The sequence below is a fragment of the Rhinatrema bivittatum genome, chromosome 1 (genome assembly GCF_901001135.1).
Source record: "Rhinatrema bivittatum chromosome 1, aRhiBiv1.1, whole genome shotgun sequence".
Lineage (NCBI taxonomy): Eukaryota > Metazoa > Chordata > Amphibia > Gymnophiona > Rhinatrematidae > Rhinatrema > Rhinatrema bivittatum.
The window spans coordinates 273901105-273923649 of NC_042615.1; the positions used below are offsets into that span (position 1 = coordinate 273901105).

Below are 22545 nucleotides of genomic sequence, written 5' to 3' on the forward strand. Positions count from 1 at the left end.
AAATCTACGCCCATTTTATAATATGCATGCGCAGCAGCGCGCATGTTATAAATCTGGGGTCGGCGCGCACAAGGGGGGTGCACACTTGTGCACCTTGCGCGCGCCGAGCCCTAGGGGAGCCCCGATGGCTTTCCCTACCTCTCCAAAATCGGAGCGGCCTTGGAGGGAACTTTCCATTCCACCCCCCCACCTTCCCTCCCTTTCCCTATCTAACCCACCACCCAGCCCTCCCTAAAACCCCCATGACCTTTATTTTTCAAGGTGCGCCTGCCTCTGGGCAGGTGTAGGTTGCGTGCGCCGGCCAAGTGCCGGCGTGCAATCCCCCGGCCTAGAACCCTTACAGAGGCCCGGGATATACATAAGTCCTGGGTTTGCGCGCGTCGCCGGGCCTATGCAAAATAGGCTCGGCACGCGTAACCCCCCTGCATGCGTAGATACAGCTGGATTTACGTGCGTAGGGCTCTTAAATCTGCCCCACTGCTTCTCAGTGTGATCATTGCTTGCTATTGGCTGTGGAGATTATCAGTGCTGTTTACAGAGAGTGGAAAAAGGGCTGTGTACTTTGGTTATTGCAAAAGGCCTTGAAGCTATGCTTTCCCCCACAGGGAGCCATGGACCTCAGAACTAAAAGCTGTCAGTGGAGAATTGGTTGCAGATAGTCTATTTTATTTCTCTGTGCCTCTGGGGGGCAGCATCAGGGTTCAATCCTACCCAGGGTTTACACAACAAGCAAAAGAAAGAAAATAACCCAGTTCCTTTTGCTGCTTAAGATAAGTAGATGGGATTTGTATTACTGATGGATCTTACAGGCTCCTTCATCCTCAGAACCTGGTAAGGAACACAGAAATCCTTTTGCTTCCACTTGGCAGCTAGTATCAAACACCTGGTTGGTGTCTTTACCTCTTAGGCCTGGATTTATCAAAATGCGGTAAGTACCGCATGCGATAGCAAAAGGGGTGTGTTTTATGCTAATATAGCATTTATTGCAATTTGCACTGATTACCTGTGTGAAAGAGCTCAAGTTAGTGCAAATTGTGATACCCCTTTTCAGATTCTGCGATAAGTGCTGACCTGTTGTATTTCCTGCATTCAAAATCGGTGCAACTTATGTGCACTTTTGCCAGCTAATTTATGCGCTATGTTACAAAATTGCCCCCAGAAGGTTGGAGTTTTCTCACACAGGGTTGATGGTCAAAAGAGCATTGATAATAGTGTCAAAATGTGCATTAAGCAAAAGAGCAGACTCAAGTACTATCCCACAGCTTCACACTTTGTCACTCAGAGCATGGGCATACTGGCCAGAATACACAGGCACCGCCTATTTAGAAAAGGGCTTTTCTGTGCACCACCAACCTGAAATGCTGTCATTGCCAGGGTCTGTGAGGTCCACTGTGGCAATCCTGTAGTCTGCTGGCTGTCTTCCTGCACTCAGCTGCCCTCTCCCAAAGCACAACTGTTCCACCTCCAGTCTCATGATCCCACCTCCACGGCCGGCCCGGTATCAACTGCATCCTTCAGCCACCTGCCATCATCATTCAGAGTCCAATGTCGTGTGCTAGTGCATCAACAAGGGTGAGATTTGGGCCTTGGTCGATGACATAACACGCAGCTGGGGCAGGCAAGCCAGACCATCAGCAGCTCAGAGACAGAATGGAATTTCCTCTGCTAATGAAAGTCTGGTACTGGTGCTTTTATTATTTATTTATTTGAGCCATGATGCTGGAGCCAGTCAGTTGGCAAATACTGCAGCAGGAGTGGGCACAAAGGATTTGATCTGCACCTCTGCCTCATGCGTAGCAGCCCCAGGCTTGCTACTTGATGTCAGCCATCCGCCGTAAATGCTGAAGTAAATGCTGAAGCAGCAGCCGCACTGACACACCTGCTGCATCCTCCCAGGTCATGGGGTGCTGAATGCCTCTCCCCTATTTTGGCCTGAAGATAGGCCACAGCATGACCAGGGTGGACTATGCTGCTTAAAAGCAACTATAAGAATATGTTTAAATATGACTTTCTGAGGGGGGGTAGCTGTCCTGAGCAGAAGCCTCAGTCTTTCTCTTGCTTTCATTCATTCAATCCCTCGCCCATGCATGCCAATCCTCAGGTTTGAGCAGGCAAAGGAGAATTTTTTGTTAGCCTGTTCAGCCTGAGGTGGGGGGAAAGAGACAATAGCCAGTGTCCGAGAGGAAGGAGAAGAAGAGAGAGAGGGAGGTGGGGGACAAGAGGCAGGGTGAGAGAGGGGGATATCGAGCACCATGGGGTTGGGTGGATGATAATGGTGAGAAGGGGGATTTTGTAATCCAGTTTTATGGCTGTGCATATTTCAGTATTTTTAAAAGTGAATTTTCAAAACGTTATGAGGCCAATATTCAGTAGGCTGGGTAGTAGACAAGTTATCCGGCTAAAGTTAGCTGGATAACTTGTCCCATACATTCAGCGGGATAAACGTCCTGCTGAATATATCAGCCTAAAATAATCCATCTACATATAGCCACATAACTTAAAAACCTAATCAATAAGTTCTTTATTTATCCGGCCTTGCGTGGCCAGAATGTGCTACTTAATTGGATATCTTTAAAAGCACTGTTTGAAACTTATCCACAGCTATATTATTTATCTGGTTAAGTAGCACTCTTTTAAACTATCCAGCTAACTAAGGGCCTCATTTTCCAAATGTATCGCACGCGGTAAGGGACGTTTTGCACGCGAAATGTCCCTTTTCGCGTGCGATACCAAAATGGGGGCGGAGTCGGCCCCAGAAGAGGAGGAGTCGGGTGTGTCACCGGGGCCGACTCCGCGACGACGCTGCGGACAGCGAAAAGGTAAGGCCCTTTTCGCGTCCGCTTTCTCTCCCAATAGCTACACCTCCTATGGTGGCGCTATTGGGTGCGAAACCGGCAGCGATCGCACCGCAACGATGCGATCGCTGCCGGATAGCGCAGGCCCGCCCCCCGATTCGGCCCTCCGCCCCTCATCTTCTAAAGTATCGCAGGCCTGCGATACTTTAGAAAATGAGGCCCTTATTTAGCTAGAGAAGTAGAGCTTCTTAAGACTTATCCGACTAACTTGAAGATATATATTCATGCACATTTTTGACATGCGTAAATGTTGCAGGGAAGAATTATAACCTGTGCATATATAATACAGATTTAAAAAAAAAAAAAGTCTGAAGAAAATTTGTAATATAGTTTTGAGGCCATTACTCAAAGGCATATATATCCAGATAATTCACAAGTTATCCAGCTAAATGCCAAGTTTTTAATAACCTCAATACTTATCTGGCTAACTTTCAGCCAGATAATAATCATGCTAAAAATTAGCCAAATAAGTAATGGGATTTTGGTGGCAATCCGAGATGGGGACAAGTTAGTCATGAATAAGTTTTTTGGCTAACTCTAGCTATCCCCTGGAGCAGGCCTATATTCTTTTGATTATAGCCACTTACGTGGTGACAGTGGAAAACAAAGTGATGTGTGGGCCAGCGGCCTGATTCCCCCACCCCCTCCTAATAAGTAGAAAAAAATGGGCCTTGACGGGCCAATCCTCCTCCTCCACTCCCAAACCTCTCCGAGACCACTTTTGGAAATAAATCTGATAGGGGTTCATTGGGTGGCCTCCCCAGCTCAGCAAAATTTTGCAAGTCATGTACCCTTCTCTCCCTTCCTCTCTGCACGTTCCTCCCCGACACGTCCGGCGCTTTCAGAACCCCCTTTCTTCTGCTGGAATCGTGGTGCCCTCATAGCACGATCCTGGTGGCTTTCAGCATTGTTGTGACACTTTTTCTGGTGCACCAGCAGCTTCATCGGTAATCCTATGTCCCTGACTCAGAGATATGGAAAACTCATCTAATGCTGGGATTATATTCAACAGGGGGATAGAATGAGGTTTTGATCCATAAAACTTCTGGGTTCACTTTATTTAAAACCTGCCAATTATTTTATTTTATTTTCAAGTGAATGTGTAATTTTTCATTTGCTTAGTGTTGGTTAGGAATTAGAGGAAAATTTAACTGCATATCATCTGAAAACATTACATAAAACAGGGTACGAAATAGATCCTTACAGAACCCCATAGAGCACTTGAAGACTTTGAGGAGTTTTTATCTGTTACTACCTTCTGCATTCTATCAGACCTAATGACCTAAACCAATTAGAAACAGCACCCCATGTCCCTTTTTCACTAGATGATCCAATAAAATCTCATAATCAACTGTATTGAACACTACAATAGTATTAATAACAATATTACTCCCTTATCCAGCTGCCTTTTTAAATCATCAGCTAATATTGTTTCTGTACCATGACCCTGCCTGAAGCTAGATTGATGGGGGTTCAACAAGTTATTTTCTCTCAAAAACAGAAGGATTTAACTGGAGCTCCCTTAGTCGATACCAAGATTTTAGTTAAGGATGCCCACATTTCTTTTTCTTCAAGTGGTGGTTTAAGGGCAAGTGGAACTGTAATTGTTACCTTACATAGGGATGAATTTAAAGAGTCATTCGCATTAAAAGGCCCATGTTTGTGAGTATCTGGGTCAAGCGTGAGCGACTTAATATTTTAAAACGGCCAAATTATATGTGCATGAGCAACAGCACACGTGGGAAAAGGGGCGAGTCAGGAGCATTCTGAGGCGGGGCCAACATTTACGCACGTTAATCCGTATTTTATATTTCTTATTTTATGATTGATTGCTACATTTTTATTTTATAGTATATGACACCATCTTACTCTTAATTTGTATTGTAAATCGTTTTGATCAATTATATATTGTTAAAGGCGGTATAGAAATATTTTAAATAAATAAATACATACATTTTAAATTCGGTGGCTGCAGTGCACAGCGAGCAGTTAGCCACATTTATTTACTTCTGCTCTTGATGAGGTATAAGTCTGCAGAAATCTCTTTTTATTCCTAAAATGATTGGGTGAGAGGGGTCTGGGTAAACTGGCGGTGTGTGCAGGCTGAAGAACCAGAGGGGTCTGGGCGACCTCAAGACAGACTGGGCAAACTGGCAGGCGAATTGGTACAACTGGGATTGTCCTTCACACGCGAATGTTTTAAAATCCGCTTACGTGCATGCGTTAAAGCCGACAAAGTTCTGAGGAAGATACGCAAACTACGCTTGCTCTTCGGGCACGATTTGAAATTCCTGTGATTATGCGTTTGCACGTGCATATGCGCATATATGGGCACCCACGCACTCTTTTTAAAGTTATCACCATGTTTTGTAGCAAAATCTTCTAAAGATTGTGTTGTGATGATTGTGATGAAGGTTAAAAGATTTTTACAGTACCGGGGATGGAGGATGCACGTGTTCACAGTCAGTGGCTCATGCAGGGCTACAAAGTACACGCAGACTATAGCCCAAATTTTCAAAGTAGACTTTTGTGACAATCACAATTTTGTGTGTAAATGATTTCACCGCCCCAACTCCACTCCCCCCACCATGGCTCTTTCTAGTGTATGTAAAAGTACATGCAAAATCACTTTTGCACAACCCCCCTGGAAATTTTCAAAAGCCTTTATATATATATATATATATATATATATAAAATGTGGTTTTATGTGCATACATCCTTTTGAAAATCAGGCCCATTATGGTTTACTTAAACACAAATGAGAAGTAGCTATCGATTTATGTAAAACAGAAACTGCAACATTATAACCAGCAAGGTTTAAAGTGGCAATCGTAAATAAAAAATAATATACATGCATGGACTTTGATGGTAAGGCCTTTTTTGGTGCAGAACTTGTGAGAATTAGGAGCTCTGAATCAGAGAGTGACTCTTTGTATTTTAGAAGAAGTGCATTCACATATTTGATTGCTTTAAGATGTGGTTTTATGCATACTTGCATTCTTTTATTTATATTATTTACATGTTCTGTTGCTAGAGCATTCGATAGATAGGTTTTTTCTTTAGCTTCAAGTTGTGAAATAGCAATGTGTTTTGTCAAATGCTTACAAGATAAAGTTATTTATTATTCCCTTCCTAAACTGTGAAGTGTACTCATTTGTCCAAATGTGACGACAGCTGCAAATTTTTATTTTCTCTTGTGACATGTACTTTGTAGGATCATCTGATACATATTTGAGTTAATTAAAAAAACATGTATAAATAAAAAGTAAAAAAAAACCAGCCAAGCTTACGGGCTCATTGTGTACTATTACCTCTATGTAATCTATTAAATATGGAGTTTTAATTGCAGCAGTATAAAGCTCTTTCTCTCTCGCCCCCTCCATCCATCTTTTTTTATTTTCTCCACCAGGCTCCTCACCTTCCTAAAAGATTTTTTTTCTTCCGTATTCTAAGTTATGTGTGCTTTTCCAGCTCTGGCTTCTCTCTATCCCTGGTGGGTGTTCTGGGGTAGGTGTTCTGGAGATGAGTTAGCTGAATAACTTATCTGAGTTTGGAGTTAGCTGAATAAATAATTTGGCTAGCTCAAGACGTGCTTGAGAGTAGGTCTAAAATTATTGGGTAACAGGTTTCTGCATAACTTTAACCTTGACCCTTATATTAGTCCTGGGGGAATTCTGAGCTATTGCGGAGTGCAGAATTAGCATAGAAATCCCCCGCCCCCATGCAGAATTACTAAATTCTGCATAGAAAATGGCAAAGAAGAGATCCTGGCATGCCATGAGCGGAGCACGTCCTGCTTGCGGGGAAGAGGAAGGTCCCGGCGTGCCTTTCATGGTAGTGGAGTTGGGATTAAGGTTAGGTTAATACCATAAGTGATTGTATTTTTTTGACTTTCATTGTGCTGGCTGGGAAAAAAATGTAATTTTTTTTGGCTGTATAATACAGCCTATCACTTTTCTATCATGAGAGCAGAGAATGAGATAGTTCTGTATTAGGGATTTTTAATTACTATTGCATTTGTTTATATTATGCTGTCTTTGATAAATGATATGTTTTTTCTAATGTAAAACACTTTGGGTCCCCTTTTGAGGGAAAAAGGCAGTACAGAAGTATTTTTAGTTACAATAGTAGTGAATTTAAAGTACCAGAGATGCTTGCCACCTATCCTCCAGGATGCTTGGCACTCATGAACTTCTGTGGACAAAAGACTGTGCTACTGTTCTCCTATTGGAAGATCAGAGTAGTAGAATTAGATTAGAGAGAAAAAAGAGAGACAGAGGAGAAAGAGGGGGGGAGATTGACAAAAGAGAAATAAGACAGGAGGGAGATCAGGAAAGGAGACAGAAGAGAGACAGAATATAAGGAAATAAAGGAGAGAGGCAGGACAGAGGCAAATAGGTGAAGGAACAGACCGAGAGAAGAAAATGAATAAAAGTGGTGTATGTGTGAGGAAGTCAGACCACCTTAAGAAGGTGAACCTCACCAGACCACCTTAAGGGATAGAAAGGAATTGGGCTAACTCAATGGGTGGGGTTTTCCCACAGGAAAAAACCTCAGAGGAACAGGTGAAATACGCCTGAGGAGGTAGTGAAGAGACCCCACGGAAGCAGTAGTCCTGAATCCAGTCCAGAAAGATCAGAGATCTCTTTTTTCTCCAAGCTTCAGTGGCATGCACATAAATGTTTTTTAATTTTTGTTTATTTTGTTTCATGTATGTAAAAATAAACAAAACAAATGAAAACCAAATCAAAAGTAAAAAACAAAAAATGTTGGGCTGACCTCTCCACCCTCCACAAAAAAAACAAAAAAACCCAAAAAAACAAAACCAGTGCTGTTGCCCCAACATTTTAAAATTGAAAGCATCCTGGGTATTCCTCCATCCCCATCTTACCCCATCTGTAGGGACAGAAAGTGGAAAAGGGGCAGGAGCTGGCTTGGTATTTCAAAATGGTACCAATGGGCCATTTTGTTGTACAGAGATACAGAGGTGCTGGTCTCAGTGCCCACCGGCACCATTTCCAAATACTGACTCTGCAGGGCAGGTGAGACTGGGGATTGCTCCTGACCCATGGCCCTCTCGGGTTGGGCGAGATGGGTCCAGGGAGTAACTTCAATATTTCAATTTTAGGGCATCAGTTCTAGATTATTTTTGATGGGAGGGGGAAGGGGGTCAGGGCTGAGGGAGGGCAAAGCCAAGACTGGTGACTGCTTCAGTGAAAACGAAATAAAAAGGTTGTGCCTTGCACCCCACAGAGTGAAGTATTTATTTTAAGAAAATAGTAAGACTCCAAATGAGAAAAACTGCCCTCACATATTTAAAGAGGTCAATATTCTAAGCCATTTATCCAGATGAGTCACAAGTTATTTGGCTAAATGGCTACTTTTGAATATTCCCCTTGCTTATCCAGCTAATAGTTAGGCAGGTCATTATTTGATGAAGATTTAGCTGAATAAGAAAATGGGCATATTGAGGGTGTTCTGGGTGTTCTGGGGTAGGTGCCGTGAGAGGGACGCACTCCACTCACGGCAAAGATTAAGGCCCCAGTAAGAGAGAGTGTGTGTAGAAAGGTGTGTGTGTGTGTATGTGTGTGAGCGAGCAGGGCGGTGTAGGTGAGAGAGCAGGGAGTGGGCATGAGAGAGGGGTAATATGTGTGAGTGAGAGAATGGGGGTGTGAGAGAGAGCAGGGGGGGGGTGCTTGAGAGTGGGTGCCAGAGAGAGGGAGCCTAGGTGAGGAGTTTGTGAATGAGTGTGTATGTGTGTGAGAGATTGGGAGCTGGTGTGTATGAAAAAGGGATTGTGTGTATGTGAGGGTGCTTGTTTGTAAGAGAGCGAGCCTGCGTGAAGGGGTGTGAGAGAGAAAGAGACATAGGTAGCCTGTGTGATTGGGTATGCATGAGAGAGAAGGGGAGCCTGTGTGGGTGTGTATGCACGAGAGAGACGGACCCTATATGAGAGATGTGTGTGTGTGTGTGAGAGAAAGAGAGAGGGACCTTGTATGTGGGGATGTGTGTGTGCGAGAGGGTGAGGGAGCCTGAATGAGGGGGTGTTGATGTGCACTAGAGAGAGGGAGTCTGTGTGTGAGTGAGAGAGAGAGGGACAGAGGGAGACTATGTGAGTGCAGTACTGAGAGCAGGGTCAAACTCTGGAAGCGGAGATAGAGTATAAGGGGTTGAGCCTAGAGGTGTGGGGGGGAGAGAGAAATACTGGCAGGTGAAGGAGTTGGGGTCCTGAGAGGACAAAGTGGCCAGGGGAGTAGGGAGAGAGTGGAAGAGGGACAACTCTTACAGTGAATTTCTAGGGAAATTCTGCTCAAAATATTTAAAATTCTGCATCTTTAAGTAATAACTTTTTCTGTATTAATTTAAAATGTAATTACGTAAAGACTGATATGCAGTCACCACACAGAAGCCTCTATCCCCTCAAAATTATCAAAATCAATCATAGAGAGGAAATATTTATTATCAAACCATCAATGTACCAAATTTAAACCAAGAGAACAACGTCATCAGACGTTTATCAGGCACGTCACTGTAATCATTTGACGAACAACGTACAAGTATAACCACATAGAAAGACAATACTGTAAGATCATATATTATCAGACATTTAAACTAGAGAATGGGGGTGACAGGAGGTACAACGTCAAATGATTACAGTGACGTGTTTGACAAGCGGCTGATGCTGTTTGTGGCCCATTGCCTGGCGAGAGACAGTGGATTATAAAAGATTTGCACTAAGTTCTGATGACGTTGTTCTCTTGGTTTAAATTTGGTACATTGATGGTTTGATAATAAATAATATATTTTCTCTCTATGATTGATTTTGATTACTTAAAGACTGTCATGTATATCGTGTTATTTTGAACAATATAAAGTTTGCAGAATTTTATAGAATTTTAGATATTTTTGCACAGAATTCCCCCAGGACTACTATATTCAAAAGAATATAGTTGGTTAATTGCCAAGCTGTGGTGTTTTAAAATAATATATATCTGGCCTACTGTTCTCCTCCCCCTTCCCATTTGACCTCCTAATGTTCAGCCCTGCTGGACTGAGCCTGTAACCTCCCCCTCCCCCTATATGAAGAAATATAAAAACAAAAAGACGTGCAGCATAGCTCCCTAGAGATGGCAGAAGCGCCGGACTGTGTTGCAATAGGCTGCTACCACAGTTGGGTTGAAGAAAGTACTAATTGAAGGTACTGGGGAAGTTAGGGTTGGGGCATGGGAGTCCTGGAGGGTACTTACTATTTGTTGAAAATTTGACCCGTTCTATTTCCCTCATAATTTTATAGACCTCTATCTTGTCCACCCTCAGCCGTCTCTTCTCCAAACTGGACAGCCCTTTTCTCATAGGGGAGCTGTTCCATCCTCTTTATCATTTTGGACACCCTTCTCTGTACCTTAAATCTCTGTACCTTAAACTGGACAGCCCTTTTTTCAGATAGGACAACCAGAATTGCACACTGCACTCCAAGGGGCCGATGCAATACAGTGCGCTCAGCTGAGTGCACTGTATAAACTGCACTCCGACACGGGTGTGTGCGGATGTGTGTGAATGAGGCTATTACTCATTCACTCTGCATGCAAAAAAATAAATGTGCGTCTCAGACGCACGTTTATTGCTCAGCTATTAACGCCTGCCTGGAGCAGGGGATAATAGCCGAGCGCAGGTAAAAGAAGTACAGAAAAGTAGAAAATAACTGCTTTTCTGTACTTCTTCTCTTGAGTCAAAAATTTAAAAAAACAACTCGGCAGACCGCCAAGTTATGAAGACCAACGCCGGTAAACTCGGCGTCAAGTTTTCATAACCGGCCGTCTGCCAGTAATGAAAATGGCCGCCGATAAACTCGGCACAACCCCCTAATTTTGGTATTGCATGGTGACCCCCTTGTGGGCGCCATGCGCACGTTAGGAAAGCTGACTTTTCAGCGCCCGCTTTCCACTCTTTATATTGCATCAGCCCCTAAGTGTGGCCTCGCCATGGAGCGATACAGAGGCATTATGACATTCTCTGTATTATTCTCCATTCCTTTCTAATAACTCCTAACCTTCTGTTTACTATTTTGATGGCCATTGACACATTGAGCTGAGGATTTCAAAGTATTGTCCACTAGGACACCCAGATCCTTCTCCTGTGTGGTAACTCCTAATAGGGAACCTAACATCATGTACCGGTAATTACATTGTGGGTTATATATCTCCATGGGCATCATTTTGCGCTTGTCCACATTAAATTTCATCTGCCATTTGGATGCCCAATTCTTCCAGTTGCACAAGGCCTGCAATTTTTCACAATCCGCTTGTGATTTAACAACTGGGAATAATTTTGTGTCATCTGAAAATTTGATCACTTCACTCATTGTTCTCCTTTCCAGATTATTTATAAATATATTAAAAAGCACAGGTCCCAGTACAGATCCCTGAGGCATGCCACTGTTTTCCCTTCTCCCTAAGAAAACTGACCATTTATTCCTATGCTCTGTTTCCTACCTCTCATAGGGCACTTTGTCAAACACCTTATGAAAATCCAAATACACTATATCCACCGGCTCATCATTTATTAACCCCTTCAAAAAATGTAGCAGATTGGTGAGGCAAGATTTCTCTTGTGTAAAATCATGCTGGCTGTGTCCCATTAAATTATGTCTTTCTACATGTTCTGTGATTTTGTTCTTTAGAATAATTTACACAAGTTTTCCCTGCACTCATCGGTCTATAGTTTCTCAAATCATCCCTGGAACCCTTTTTAAAGATCGAGGTTATATTGGCCACCCTCCAATCTTCTGTGAAATGAACGATTTTAATGGTAGATTACAAATTACTAGTAATAGAGCTGCAATTTCATTATTGAGTTCTATCAGAACTCTATGATGTATACCATCTAGTTCAGGTAATTTGCTATTCTTTACTTTGTCAGTCTGCTTTATTACATCTTCCAGCTGTACTATGATTTGTTTCAGTTCTTCTGAATCATCACCACTGAATACAATTTCCGGCATGGGTATCTCTCCAACATCCTCAATAGTAAACACTGAAGCAATGAATTTATCTTCTCTAAGTGCCCCTTTAACTCCTTGATCATCTAATGGTCCAACCGACTTCCTCACAGGCTTCCTGTTTCAGATATATTTAAAAGAGTTTGTATTATGATTTTTTGCGTCTACATTCAGCTTCTTTTCAGATTCTCTTTTAGCCCACTTTATCAATGTTTTATATCTAACTTACAACCTAACTTGAATTTTGCCAGTTAGATGTAAAGTTATCTGGCTAACCAGAACTAGATAACTTTACATCTAGTCTGCAATCATTGGTTGGAACAAAATTTCAGCAGCCCTGGCTCCTACAGAAACTATCTGTGTAACACAAGGTTCCACGTTTCCTTATCTAATTTTCTGTATTCTTCTGCTGTAATACCCAGTATCTAAACAATACCCGACATAGGCAATAAGAGGTACAATACTTCTCACTTCACCTAGAAATTAATCAAATGGCAAGGCAGTACCTAGCAAATAAAGGACCAAGGATGGTTTCTGGAATTTTAAGACTGCTTTCCTATTTGCATAATTATCTCTTTTCTAGCCTATTGGCACTCCCATATTAATGAATTTGTCTTGTTTTTAATTAGCAGGGCCTCTTTTCATCTTGAACCTGTTCCAACCAGGAAATCTTCCTGGATTCAGGCCTGTAAAACGCCATTATTCACTCCACACAGATAGGAAAATGTGGTAGAAAAATACAAAAATAGTCCCAGTTATTTTAGATGACACCGGCCTGATTAAAAAAAAAAACTTCTAAGCACACCCTACAAGCTCCAGAAAGCAGCTGTCTTTAGCACAATACAAGTATTAAAAAGATCACTAGCAGTCAATTTGAGAGATTGCAGTCATATCCAACCTACCCTAGCATATGAGCGAGGCTCATTCCTGTCATGGTATGCACAAAACAAACAGCACAGCAAATTTCATTCAAATTCCAGAAACGTACCGCAAACACCTGCCAGCCTGACTACTTTGTAATAAAATGTGCTAGATTTTATTTAACTTTCCATTGAGCACTGGCTCACGCATAAGGAAATCTCATTTAAACTCACCGCCTGCTCTGTCCCATTCATGCTTGTTCGCCAACTATGAGTGTCGTTGCTGACCTGGATTTTGTAAGATGTTACCCAGTCATCTCTGTGGGAAAAAAAACATGGAGAACCTGTCATTAGTGCCACAGGGAGCCTAACTTTCAAACCTATCCATGGAATAGCATTTACATGTGTAAGTGGATGCACGGAGATTAATACTAGTATGTAATAAACTGTGCAGGATGGCTCGCAGGTTGGCCACTCCAGCGTAGGAACAAAAGGCAAGCTAGGAAGAGCAAGTTCCACCTTCCCCTTTTATACCTCCTGCTCAACCCTTCTTCAATAATCACACATCCTGGGTTCTTAAGGGAACATTCACCACCCCCTAACACAAATTACATTAACACATCACATTACAATGCTCTAAAAATGCCATCCAATGCTCATTTGCAATTATTGCATGTACAAACATTCAAACATTTTCCAAAAGATCAACCATGATAATTCCTGGGTCTCTCCCGCCCAGAACATCTTATGCAACTACAAACAAAAAGAAAAAGGATCAAATTTGGGGTCTCTCTACATGAATATGCTAAATGGCACAGGTCTCAATACAGACCCGAGGAGCACTCCACTAAAACCCTTTCTACATTTGGAAAACTGCCTATTTAGTCCTACTCTAGTCACAATGTAAACCGACATGAAGTGATAAACAAAATGTTCGGTATATAAAAATGTTAAATAAATAAATAAATAAATAAATAAATAAATAAATAAATACTCTATGGGGCAGATCTTAAAACCTGCGCACGGGTGTAGATTTGTTTGCAACCTGGCGCGAACAAATCTATGTCCAATTTTATAACATCCAGGGTCAGCGCGTGCAACGTGGTGCACAATTGTGCAACTTGCGCGCACCAAGCCGCGCAGTCTTCCTCCATTCCCTCCGAGGCCGCTCCGAAATCGGAGTGGTCTCAGAGGGAACTTTCCTTCCGCCTTCCCCCATCTTCCCCTCCCTAACCCGCCCCCCCAGCCCTACTAAAAAACCCCCTTACCTTTGTCGGAGAAGTTGGCAGGCGCAGCTTAAGTGTGCTGGCCAATGGTCGGCTTGCGATCCCGGGCACTGCGGCAAATGACTGCTGTGCTTGGAGGCTCTGGCCACGCCCCAACCCGCCCCTGGACCGCCCAGGAACTCCACCCCGCCCCTTTTTGCAAGCCCAGGGACATACGCGCGTCCCGGGGCTTGGGCACGCTGCCAAGCCTATGCAAGATAGGCTCGGCGTGCCCCTATGCTTCCTGCCTTTTATCCAGATACAAATCCACAAAAAAGACCATTGCTTCTGAGGAGTGTTTCATGAGGGACTTTGTCAAATGCCTTTTGAAAATCCAAATATAGTATATCAACTGGCTCACGTTTGTCTACATGTTTATTTACGCCCTCAAAAAATCTAGTAAATTGGTAAGGCAAGACTTCCCTTTGCAAAACCCATATAGACTCTCCCACTTTAAACCATGTCTATCTATGTGGTCAGTAATTTTGTTTTTTTTTTAAGAATAGCTTTAACCATTTAGCCCAACATTGACATCAGGCTCATTGGTCTATAGTTTCCCAGATCACCCATGGAGCCCTGTTTAAAAAATTGGCATCACATTGGCCACCCTCCTGTCTTTAGTATCATGGTGATTGTAAATGATAGGATGCAAATCACCAGAAACAGGTCTGCAATTTCATTTTTGAGTTCCATCAGAACTCTGGGGTGAATACCATCTGGTCCCGGTGATTTGATATTTTTTAGTCTGTAAATCTGAGTTTTTATGTCATCCTGTTACACAATGATTCCATCTAGTTGCTCAGTCATCACCATCACCTCCTTCCCGTCCCTCCCCGCCTAGACCACGACCCCGGCCTGCCCATTTTTCAGGGCCCAGCACTTGTGCGCATATTGGTACATACGCGCGTGACCGGGCCCTTTTGAAAATGCGCACGGCGCACGCAGGGCCTGGCCACGCGCATATGTACTGATTTTTACGCACGCCGGACTTTTAACATTCGGTCGTATATCTAATATTATTCTGTTTATTTAGTTATAATAATCTGTATTCTGCCTATTACCGGAACCTGTAATATAGTTTCCCTTTCCCCTCTCGTCTGTTCCATGCCCAGCTGCTGCATGAAGCAGTCATTGATGGCATCTGGTAACTTTACCTCCCCTGCTGTGACATTTACTCAATCAACACTTGGATAATCGAAGTCTCCCATAATTATTGTATTGCCCATTTTACTAGCCATTCAAATCTCTGTTAGCGTTTTGCAGCCTGTTTCCTCATCCTGGCCAGCCAGGCAGTAAACTACCTCCACTACTCTACTCTTCCCTTTCACCCTTGGAATTTCTATCCATAAGGGTTCCAGAGCGCAGTTAGTTTCCTGCTAAACCTTTATCCCGATTGACACTATGCCATGCTTAACATATAGTGCCACCCCTCCTATGCAGGGGCGGATTGGCCTATGGGGGGATCGGGCATCCCCCGGTGGGCCGGTCGCTCCAGTCACGTGGTCTGCCCTGCGCGGCCGTGTCGGAGCCGCGCTCGGCAGACCACGTGATGTGTCCTGGGCCGGCCTGGGCGGCGAATCCCCGGGCCGGTCTTCCTCAGGAATCCGCCGCTGCTCCTATGAGATTTCGTAGTGCAGGAAGCTATGTTCCCTTTCCTTTGCGTCAGCTGCAGTTTTAGATTTTCTTTACACTTGGTTTTGCAAGCGAAGCAGGTGTTAATCCTGTTGCTCAATATGGCCTTTTCTACTAATTCAAATACAGCCCTAGATGTACAGTCACTCAGAGTAACTCTGTTTTTAACAGATCTAAAGACATAAGAGAATATTTTAGTAGCACGTGTACAAATTCTCGTGCCAATAAAGTTTCTTGAATCTGAATCAAAATATTAAAAAAAATAAGTTTAAGAAAAATGAAAACATGCTGGGTTACACGTCTTACATGCAAAAAAGAAGACATGAATATCGGAAGAAAATTAGGGGGCACATTTGAAAAGTGATTTCTGCAGGTAAAGAGCGTGTCAATTGCCTGTCTGAAATTGTCCGCTCTCAATGCACTTGAAAGTTTGCACATTGATGCACAATGCACAAACCTTTCGCCGCATTGCAAAGGCATTTGAAGGGCAGTATTTAGGTTGGGGAGCAAAAGTGCACCTGTAGATGGCATCTTCAAATCTTTGCATGTCATTTTTCCAGCAAAAATCTTTCTGCATAACAAACAGGTGCAAGTGCTTTGTACCTGAGGCAGCATTCAAAGGGAAAGTGCGTGGGCACTTTCCCTTTGGAAATGGGTGCAAAGACCACAGGTAAGAAGTACGTGAAAACTTTGCATTCCTTCAGGTGGTTGGAAAATCACCCCTTTAAAATGGCAGCAGAGGGACTTAGGGTAGCATGGCATTTCTGCAGAGCTCCGTCCTCCCCCACTTCAATTGTTTTTCATAGCTCCAAATGGCGCCTTTTTTCTGCCTAACACCGACACTATTCAACTCACCGACTTCGAGATTTCATTTTGGTACCTTGGAGACTCGGAATCATCACAGCACAAAGATATATGGTGGCGAAACCTCAGCGTAGAGGCCCAGACAAATACCGCCAAACTGAACTCAAAATGGCGCCGGTGGCGGGCTCCCCTTTGTCCCCAGAACATCGGGACGGTAAAGTAATGGAGATGGTAGAAGCCGTGGTCGCCGCCTTAGACGAAAAGTTTGATAAGCTGTACCAAAAATTCGAAGATATGAGCCAACTTTTCACGGAATCCACGAAGAGGCTGCATGAGGCTGAAACACGAATCTCGTTGGCAGAAGATCAATTGCATGCTCTTGAGACCCAGGTCACAGATTTAAAAGCGGAAAATGAGAAACAGGCAAATAAAATTGATGACCTGGAAAACCGCTCACGTAGAGGAAATCTTCAATTTATCGGTTTCCCTGAAACATTAAAGGATAGTGACCTACCGGACCTTCTGGAATCTTGGCTCCCGCAGGTCTTGGACCTTTCACAGAAACATGGCACCCTGAGAATTGAACGAGCGCATAGACTGGGGCAGAAGCAACCTAATTCTCAGCACCCACGCCCGGTGATAGCAAAGTTCCTTAACTCAGCTCATAAGATGGAAGTTTTGATCGCATACAGGAAGAAGAGAAATATTGATTATCAGGGGACCTCGATTTTAATATTTCAAGATTACTCTGCATTGGTGGTCTCTCAAAGAAAGGCATTTTCCACCGTTTGTACTCAGCTGATACAGCATAAAGTACCTTTTATGCTTCAATTTCCTGCTAGACTCAGAATCACCTGGCAGAATGAGTCTCACTTCTTTGAATCGGCAGATGCAGCGCAACAATTTGAGTACCTTTCAACTTTCTAACGGGTGAATGAGAAGAATACTTCGCCGAGCTCCATTTTACAAGATTGGGAGAAGAACTCATCTTTAGGGGTTCCATTGTTCAGTTGGAGTTATAATAACGATTAACCAAACTCCTTCTCTGCCCAAAATGGGATGTTTTCCACAGGATGTGGCAAAATTGATTTTGGTTTTATTCATGCTGGGGCCCTTTATCTCCGTCAATGGGCTAGTATAAAACTTTATGTAGTTGTTACCATCCTGATAGTAACAGCGGAGAATGATTTTCTGCTGACTGACCCTACTGGCTACCTATTCTAAGCAAATTGAGTGAGATCACCTCACATCAGACTTGGATACCTTTGAGAGTTCTTTCAGTAACGACTACATTTGGATCTAGTCGGTGGCCATTGAGGGTGTGCTATTGAGACTACTCTGTCATCTCCTGAAAGGATTTGACAACGCAAGACATCTCTTTTCAAGTTTCTTCTCTCCTTCCTTTATTCTCTTGGGGGGGGAGGGTGATCCATGCGGAAGGAAGTCTAGTTCTCTATGGTTAGAGAAAGGGTGATTTTGAGAGGGGTAGAATTGGGGGGAGGGGGAGAGAGGGGATGGGGACTCAGGACATCATTTTTTTTGTTAACAGGAAGGTTTTCTCTGTGCTACCACAAGACTCCGTAAGGATGGTGCACTAACCATTGCTGAGCGGCGTATGGAAATGCAATATTATCACTTTTAAAGCAGTCTGCTTTTAAAAGTGTCTCGATTTGAAAACTAATCCGAGTACCATCTGCTGCTGAGAAATACTCCTCTGAGAGAGCTCTGAGTTTATCTAAGCCCATTCAAGTGGCTTTCAAGCCCCTGAGGCAGCTCTTCAAGCGAAACTCGGCCAGAGTTGGGCAAGAATCAATAAAGTCCATTTTTATTTCGATCCAACCATTGTGTTTGTTGCTGCCCATGCTAAAGGTCACTTACTGCTTGGGGGCGATTTTAATTGTATCTACCCAAGACCGCTCAACTAAAAAAGCTGGGCTGGGGGATGCCCCCTCAAAGGGTGTTTCTTTGGTATGTCATGCTTTAGATGTATTTGATGCTTGGCGGACACTCCACCCTTTTGATTTAGAATATACTCACCTCTCCCGAGCTCATGGAACGGGATCCCAAACTGATTACGTGCTAACTTGGAGCACGGATTTTGCCCATGTGCTACGGGTGGAGCTGGGTCCTTTGGTGATCTCTGATCATACTACTGTCCTCTTAGATTTTTTGGTTCGAGCACCAGACTCTTTTCCATGCCTTTGGCGATTTCCCCATCGCTTGTCTGGAGATGGACCTTTTCGTACCTATCTACTTCAGCAATGGAATGATTATGTTGATCATAATGAACAGCATAAGTCTAACCCCTTGCTGTTTTGGGAAGCTGCGAAAGCTGTTCTTCGAGGTGCTTTGATAGCCTTTGCCGCCCGCACTAATAAGGCCCAATTGCAACAGATCCGTGCATTGGAGGATCGCCTATTGATGGTCAAGCGTGCTTATGAACAGTCTCCCACCCAGCATCATAAATCATTATTATATACAGTTATGCATGAACTGAATTCTTTATTGTATGATCGCGCTAGGAAATCTGCATTTTATTTCAAGGCCAAGTATTATCATCAGGGCAACACATCAGGTAGGCTTCTAGCGAACATGACCAAATCTTGGGGCAGTAAGACTCATATAGCGGCAATGCGAACACCCGCAGGTAATTTAGTCAACATGAACCAGGCCATGGGCGATCTTTTTGCCAATATTACTAGCAGCTTTATCAAGCTGATTCGGTTGCACTGGAGGCCATAGCAGAATACCTAACTCACTCGGGATTACCTCGTCTCATTGATGATCAATTGGATTTATTAAATATTTATTTATTTATTTATTTATTGTTTTTGTTATACCGAGTTTCATGATAGGCATCACATCAACCCGGTTTACAAATAACAAGGAGTGTAAAGCATAACGTAACGTAAAAAACAATATTTTCAATAAGAACCTTGAACTTTAAATACAGTGAATCAGAAAAAGGGAGAGGGAAAGTTACAAAAAACAAGGAAAATAAACTTGGGATGGAAGGGGAGAAATTGAACAGCACAATATTTACATTTCAGCCTATTGATACATTAGAATAGCAAGTGAAAAAATAAGACTATGAAACGGTACATAGGTAATCAAATGAATAAATATGACAGTTGTGAATGGTAATAGTATGATAAATATTCAGCAGGAATTAGTGAGAGAGGGTTTGAGGTTGGTTGATTCGTGTTTACATTCCATTATTGCATACGAGTTAGTGCTAGTGAGAGGAGGTTTTATTCAAGGCTTGGAAATGCTTTTTTGAAAAGCCAAGTTTTTAGTCTTTTCCTAAATGTTAAAGAGCATGGCTCTTGTCTCAAATCAGGTGGGATCGAGTTCCAGAGAGCTGGACCTGCTGATGAGAAGGCTCTGAGACTCAAGGATTTATGTTGGTAGGTTTTGGCCTTTGGAATTTGGAGTGACTCTTTGTAGTGTTCCCTGATAGGCCTGGCGGAGGTGAATTTTTTAAGTGGTATTTGTAGGTCAAGTTGCGTGTGTTGGTTGATAGTTTTGTATATGATGTTAATGGTTTTGTACATGATTCTATAGTGGATCGGAAGCCAATGGAGGTTTTTGAGAATAGGTGAAATGTGGTCAATTTTCCTGGAATTTGTAAGGACTCTGGCTGCAGAGTTCTGAACCATTTGTAAAGGTTTGGTGTAAGAAGCTGGGAGGCCTAATAGTAATGAGTTGCAATAATCTAGTTTGGAAAAGATTATTGCTTGCAAGATTGTTCTGAAGTCCTGAGTGTGAAACAGCGGTTTTATTCTTTTCAGGATATGTAATTTGTAGAAGCAATCTTTGGTGGTTTGGTTAATGAATGTTTTGAGGTTGAGACGATTGTCTAGGATGGCTCCTAAGTCTCTTACGTGGGTTGTTTGAAGGAGTGTGGGTGGTTTAGGAAGTGTGTTATTGTTTTCCGGTGATATGAGCAGGAATTCTGTTTTCGAAGCATTGAGTACAAGGTTTAGACTGTTGAGGAGAAGTTTAATTTCTAATAGGCAACTGTCCCAGTATTCCATTGTTTTTGAGATTGATTCTTTTATAGGGATTACGATCTGTACGTCGTCTGCAAAAAGGAAATGTTTCAGGCTTAATTTTGTTAGTAGTTGGCACCTCGGGAGCTTCAATTAGCCATAAAGAAGGCCAAACCTTTGAAGACTCCGGGCCCGGATGGGTACCCAGCTGAGTTTTATAAGATTCTTTCAGCACACGTAGTATTGCCTTTGGCAGAAATGCTTAATGATCTCATTGCACACCCGGCTTCTTCTTTATATTGCAATCTGGCATACATCACAGTCATACCCAAGGACAAAAAAGACCCCACCTTACCAGAATCTTATAGACCGATTTCCCTTCTCAATTTTGATATGAAGCTCTTGGCAAAAGTTATGGCCACCCGCCTTTCACGCCTCTTACCTGATTTAATTCATGAGGATCAGGTGGGTTTTGTGAAAGACCGTAGTTCTTCCTCCAATGTTCGCAAGATATTGTCTTCCCTTGAGACATGTCACTGGCAGGATATCCCATCTATTTTGATAAGCTTTGACACTGAAAAAGCGTTTGATAGGGTGGGTTGGCCATTCATGTTTGCGGTCTTAGACTCCTTGGGTATCACTGGATATTTTAGATCAGCAGTTCATGCGTAGTATCATAAACCCTTAGCTTCTGTGCTGATCAATGGCACCTTGACACCACCCTTTCTTATACATCGGGGCACTCACCAGGGATGTCCACTTTCTCCCCTCTTGTTTATCCTTACGTTGGAGCCTCTCTTAAACCATATACGGGGAAATGAATCAATCAAAGGTATCTCCCTTCGCCCTGGTACCAGTGCCCCATATAAGTTGGTGGCTTTCACTGATGACCTCTTGGTTCATTTAAGCTCCCCACAGTCCTCATTGGAGGCACTAATGCGGGAGATGAATGTTTATGGTTTATTAGCAGGTCTCAAATTAAATTTTGGTAAATCTGCATACTTATTGACCATGCCTGGTTCCCAAACCTGGTTGCCTGCTGATTTTCCTATACCACAGGCGACTCATCATCTTAAATACCTAGCCGTTCTCATACCAAAACTCCCACACTTGATTCAGATGCTCAATTATAAGGAAATACTACACAAAACTAACACCCAGTTTTCTAGATGGTCACACCTCCCTCTCACTTTGGTAGGTAGGATTGCACTATATAAGATGCTCATTTTCCCAAAATGGTTATATGCGATGCAACTCCTTCCTATTGTTTGGACCAAGTGGGAATTGAGGGTTTTGGATGCCCAGCTCCGTAAATTCCTGTGGCAGGGTAAAAAACCTAGGGTGGCTCTGCAAATCCTTCGATTGTCTAGGAAAAGGGGGGGATGGGGGTCTTCCGGACTTTAAGGTATATAATGTAGCCTGTCAGCTACGACATGCTGCGGATTGGCTAATGACCACATCTTATTATACCCCGCTGACGATAGAACAAATACAAGATCAGCCTTTAAAACTTGCATATGTACTCCATAAGCCCTTGTGCAAGCTTCCAGTTTATCTCCGCACTAGTGTGTTAATAAGACCTGTCTATGTTGCTTGGAAATGGGCTTGTCAACGTTTCCAATTTTCACATGGAGTTACTCATTTTTTGCCCCTTCTGGGTAACTTGGATTTTCCCCCGGGCTTGCACAATTGACTTTTTGAGACTTGGTATGCGAGGGGTATTAAGTCTGTTTGGAAAATGGTGGATGTTTCTAATATGGTCTCTTCTTTTACCATGTTACAAGATCTTTATGATCTACCGAAAAGTCATTTTTACACATACCTGCAGGTCCAACATTATATTGCTACTTTGCAGTTGCCGGACCCTCATCACCCCGCTTGGGAATTTTTGTCGGATTATTTGGATATGACTAACCCTACTCGCCATAGTCTCTCTTTTTGGTTCAAACTGCTAGATAGCTCCCGTGCTTTCCCTAATTGGGATAAAGTGGTAGCTGGCTGGAATAGGGAACTGGGACTATCTTTAACTATGCCATATTATCGGCAAATTTTTTCTAGAGCACAATCTTTATCGGTACCTACTCCTTTATTGGAGCTTCAATTTAAATTTTTACATAGAGTTTACATGGCTTCTGCACA

The 22545-nt window shown here is 42.9% G+C and overlaps 1 protein-coding gene across 1 annotated transcript in view; it reads right to left on the reverse strand.

The window, feature by feature from the left end:
- The window catches only part of CPXM1 (carboxypeptidase X, M14 family member 1), a 186056-nt gene that overhangs the window by 86527 nt on the left and 76984 nt on the right, over positions 1-22545 (reverse strand). Inside the window, exon 5 of the mRNA XM_029594938.1 lies at positions 12948-13032. Coding sequence (XP_029450798.1) covers positions 12948-13032 — 85 coding nt within the window. The remainder of the gene's footprint in view (positions 1-12947; positions 13033-22545) is intronic.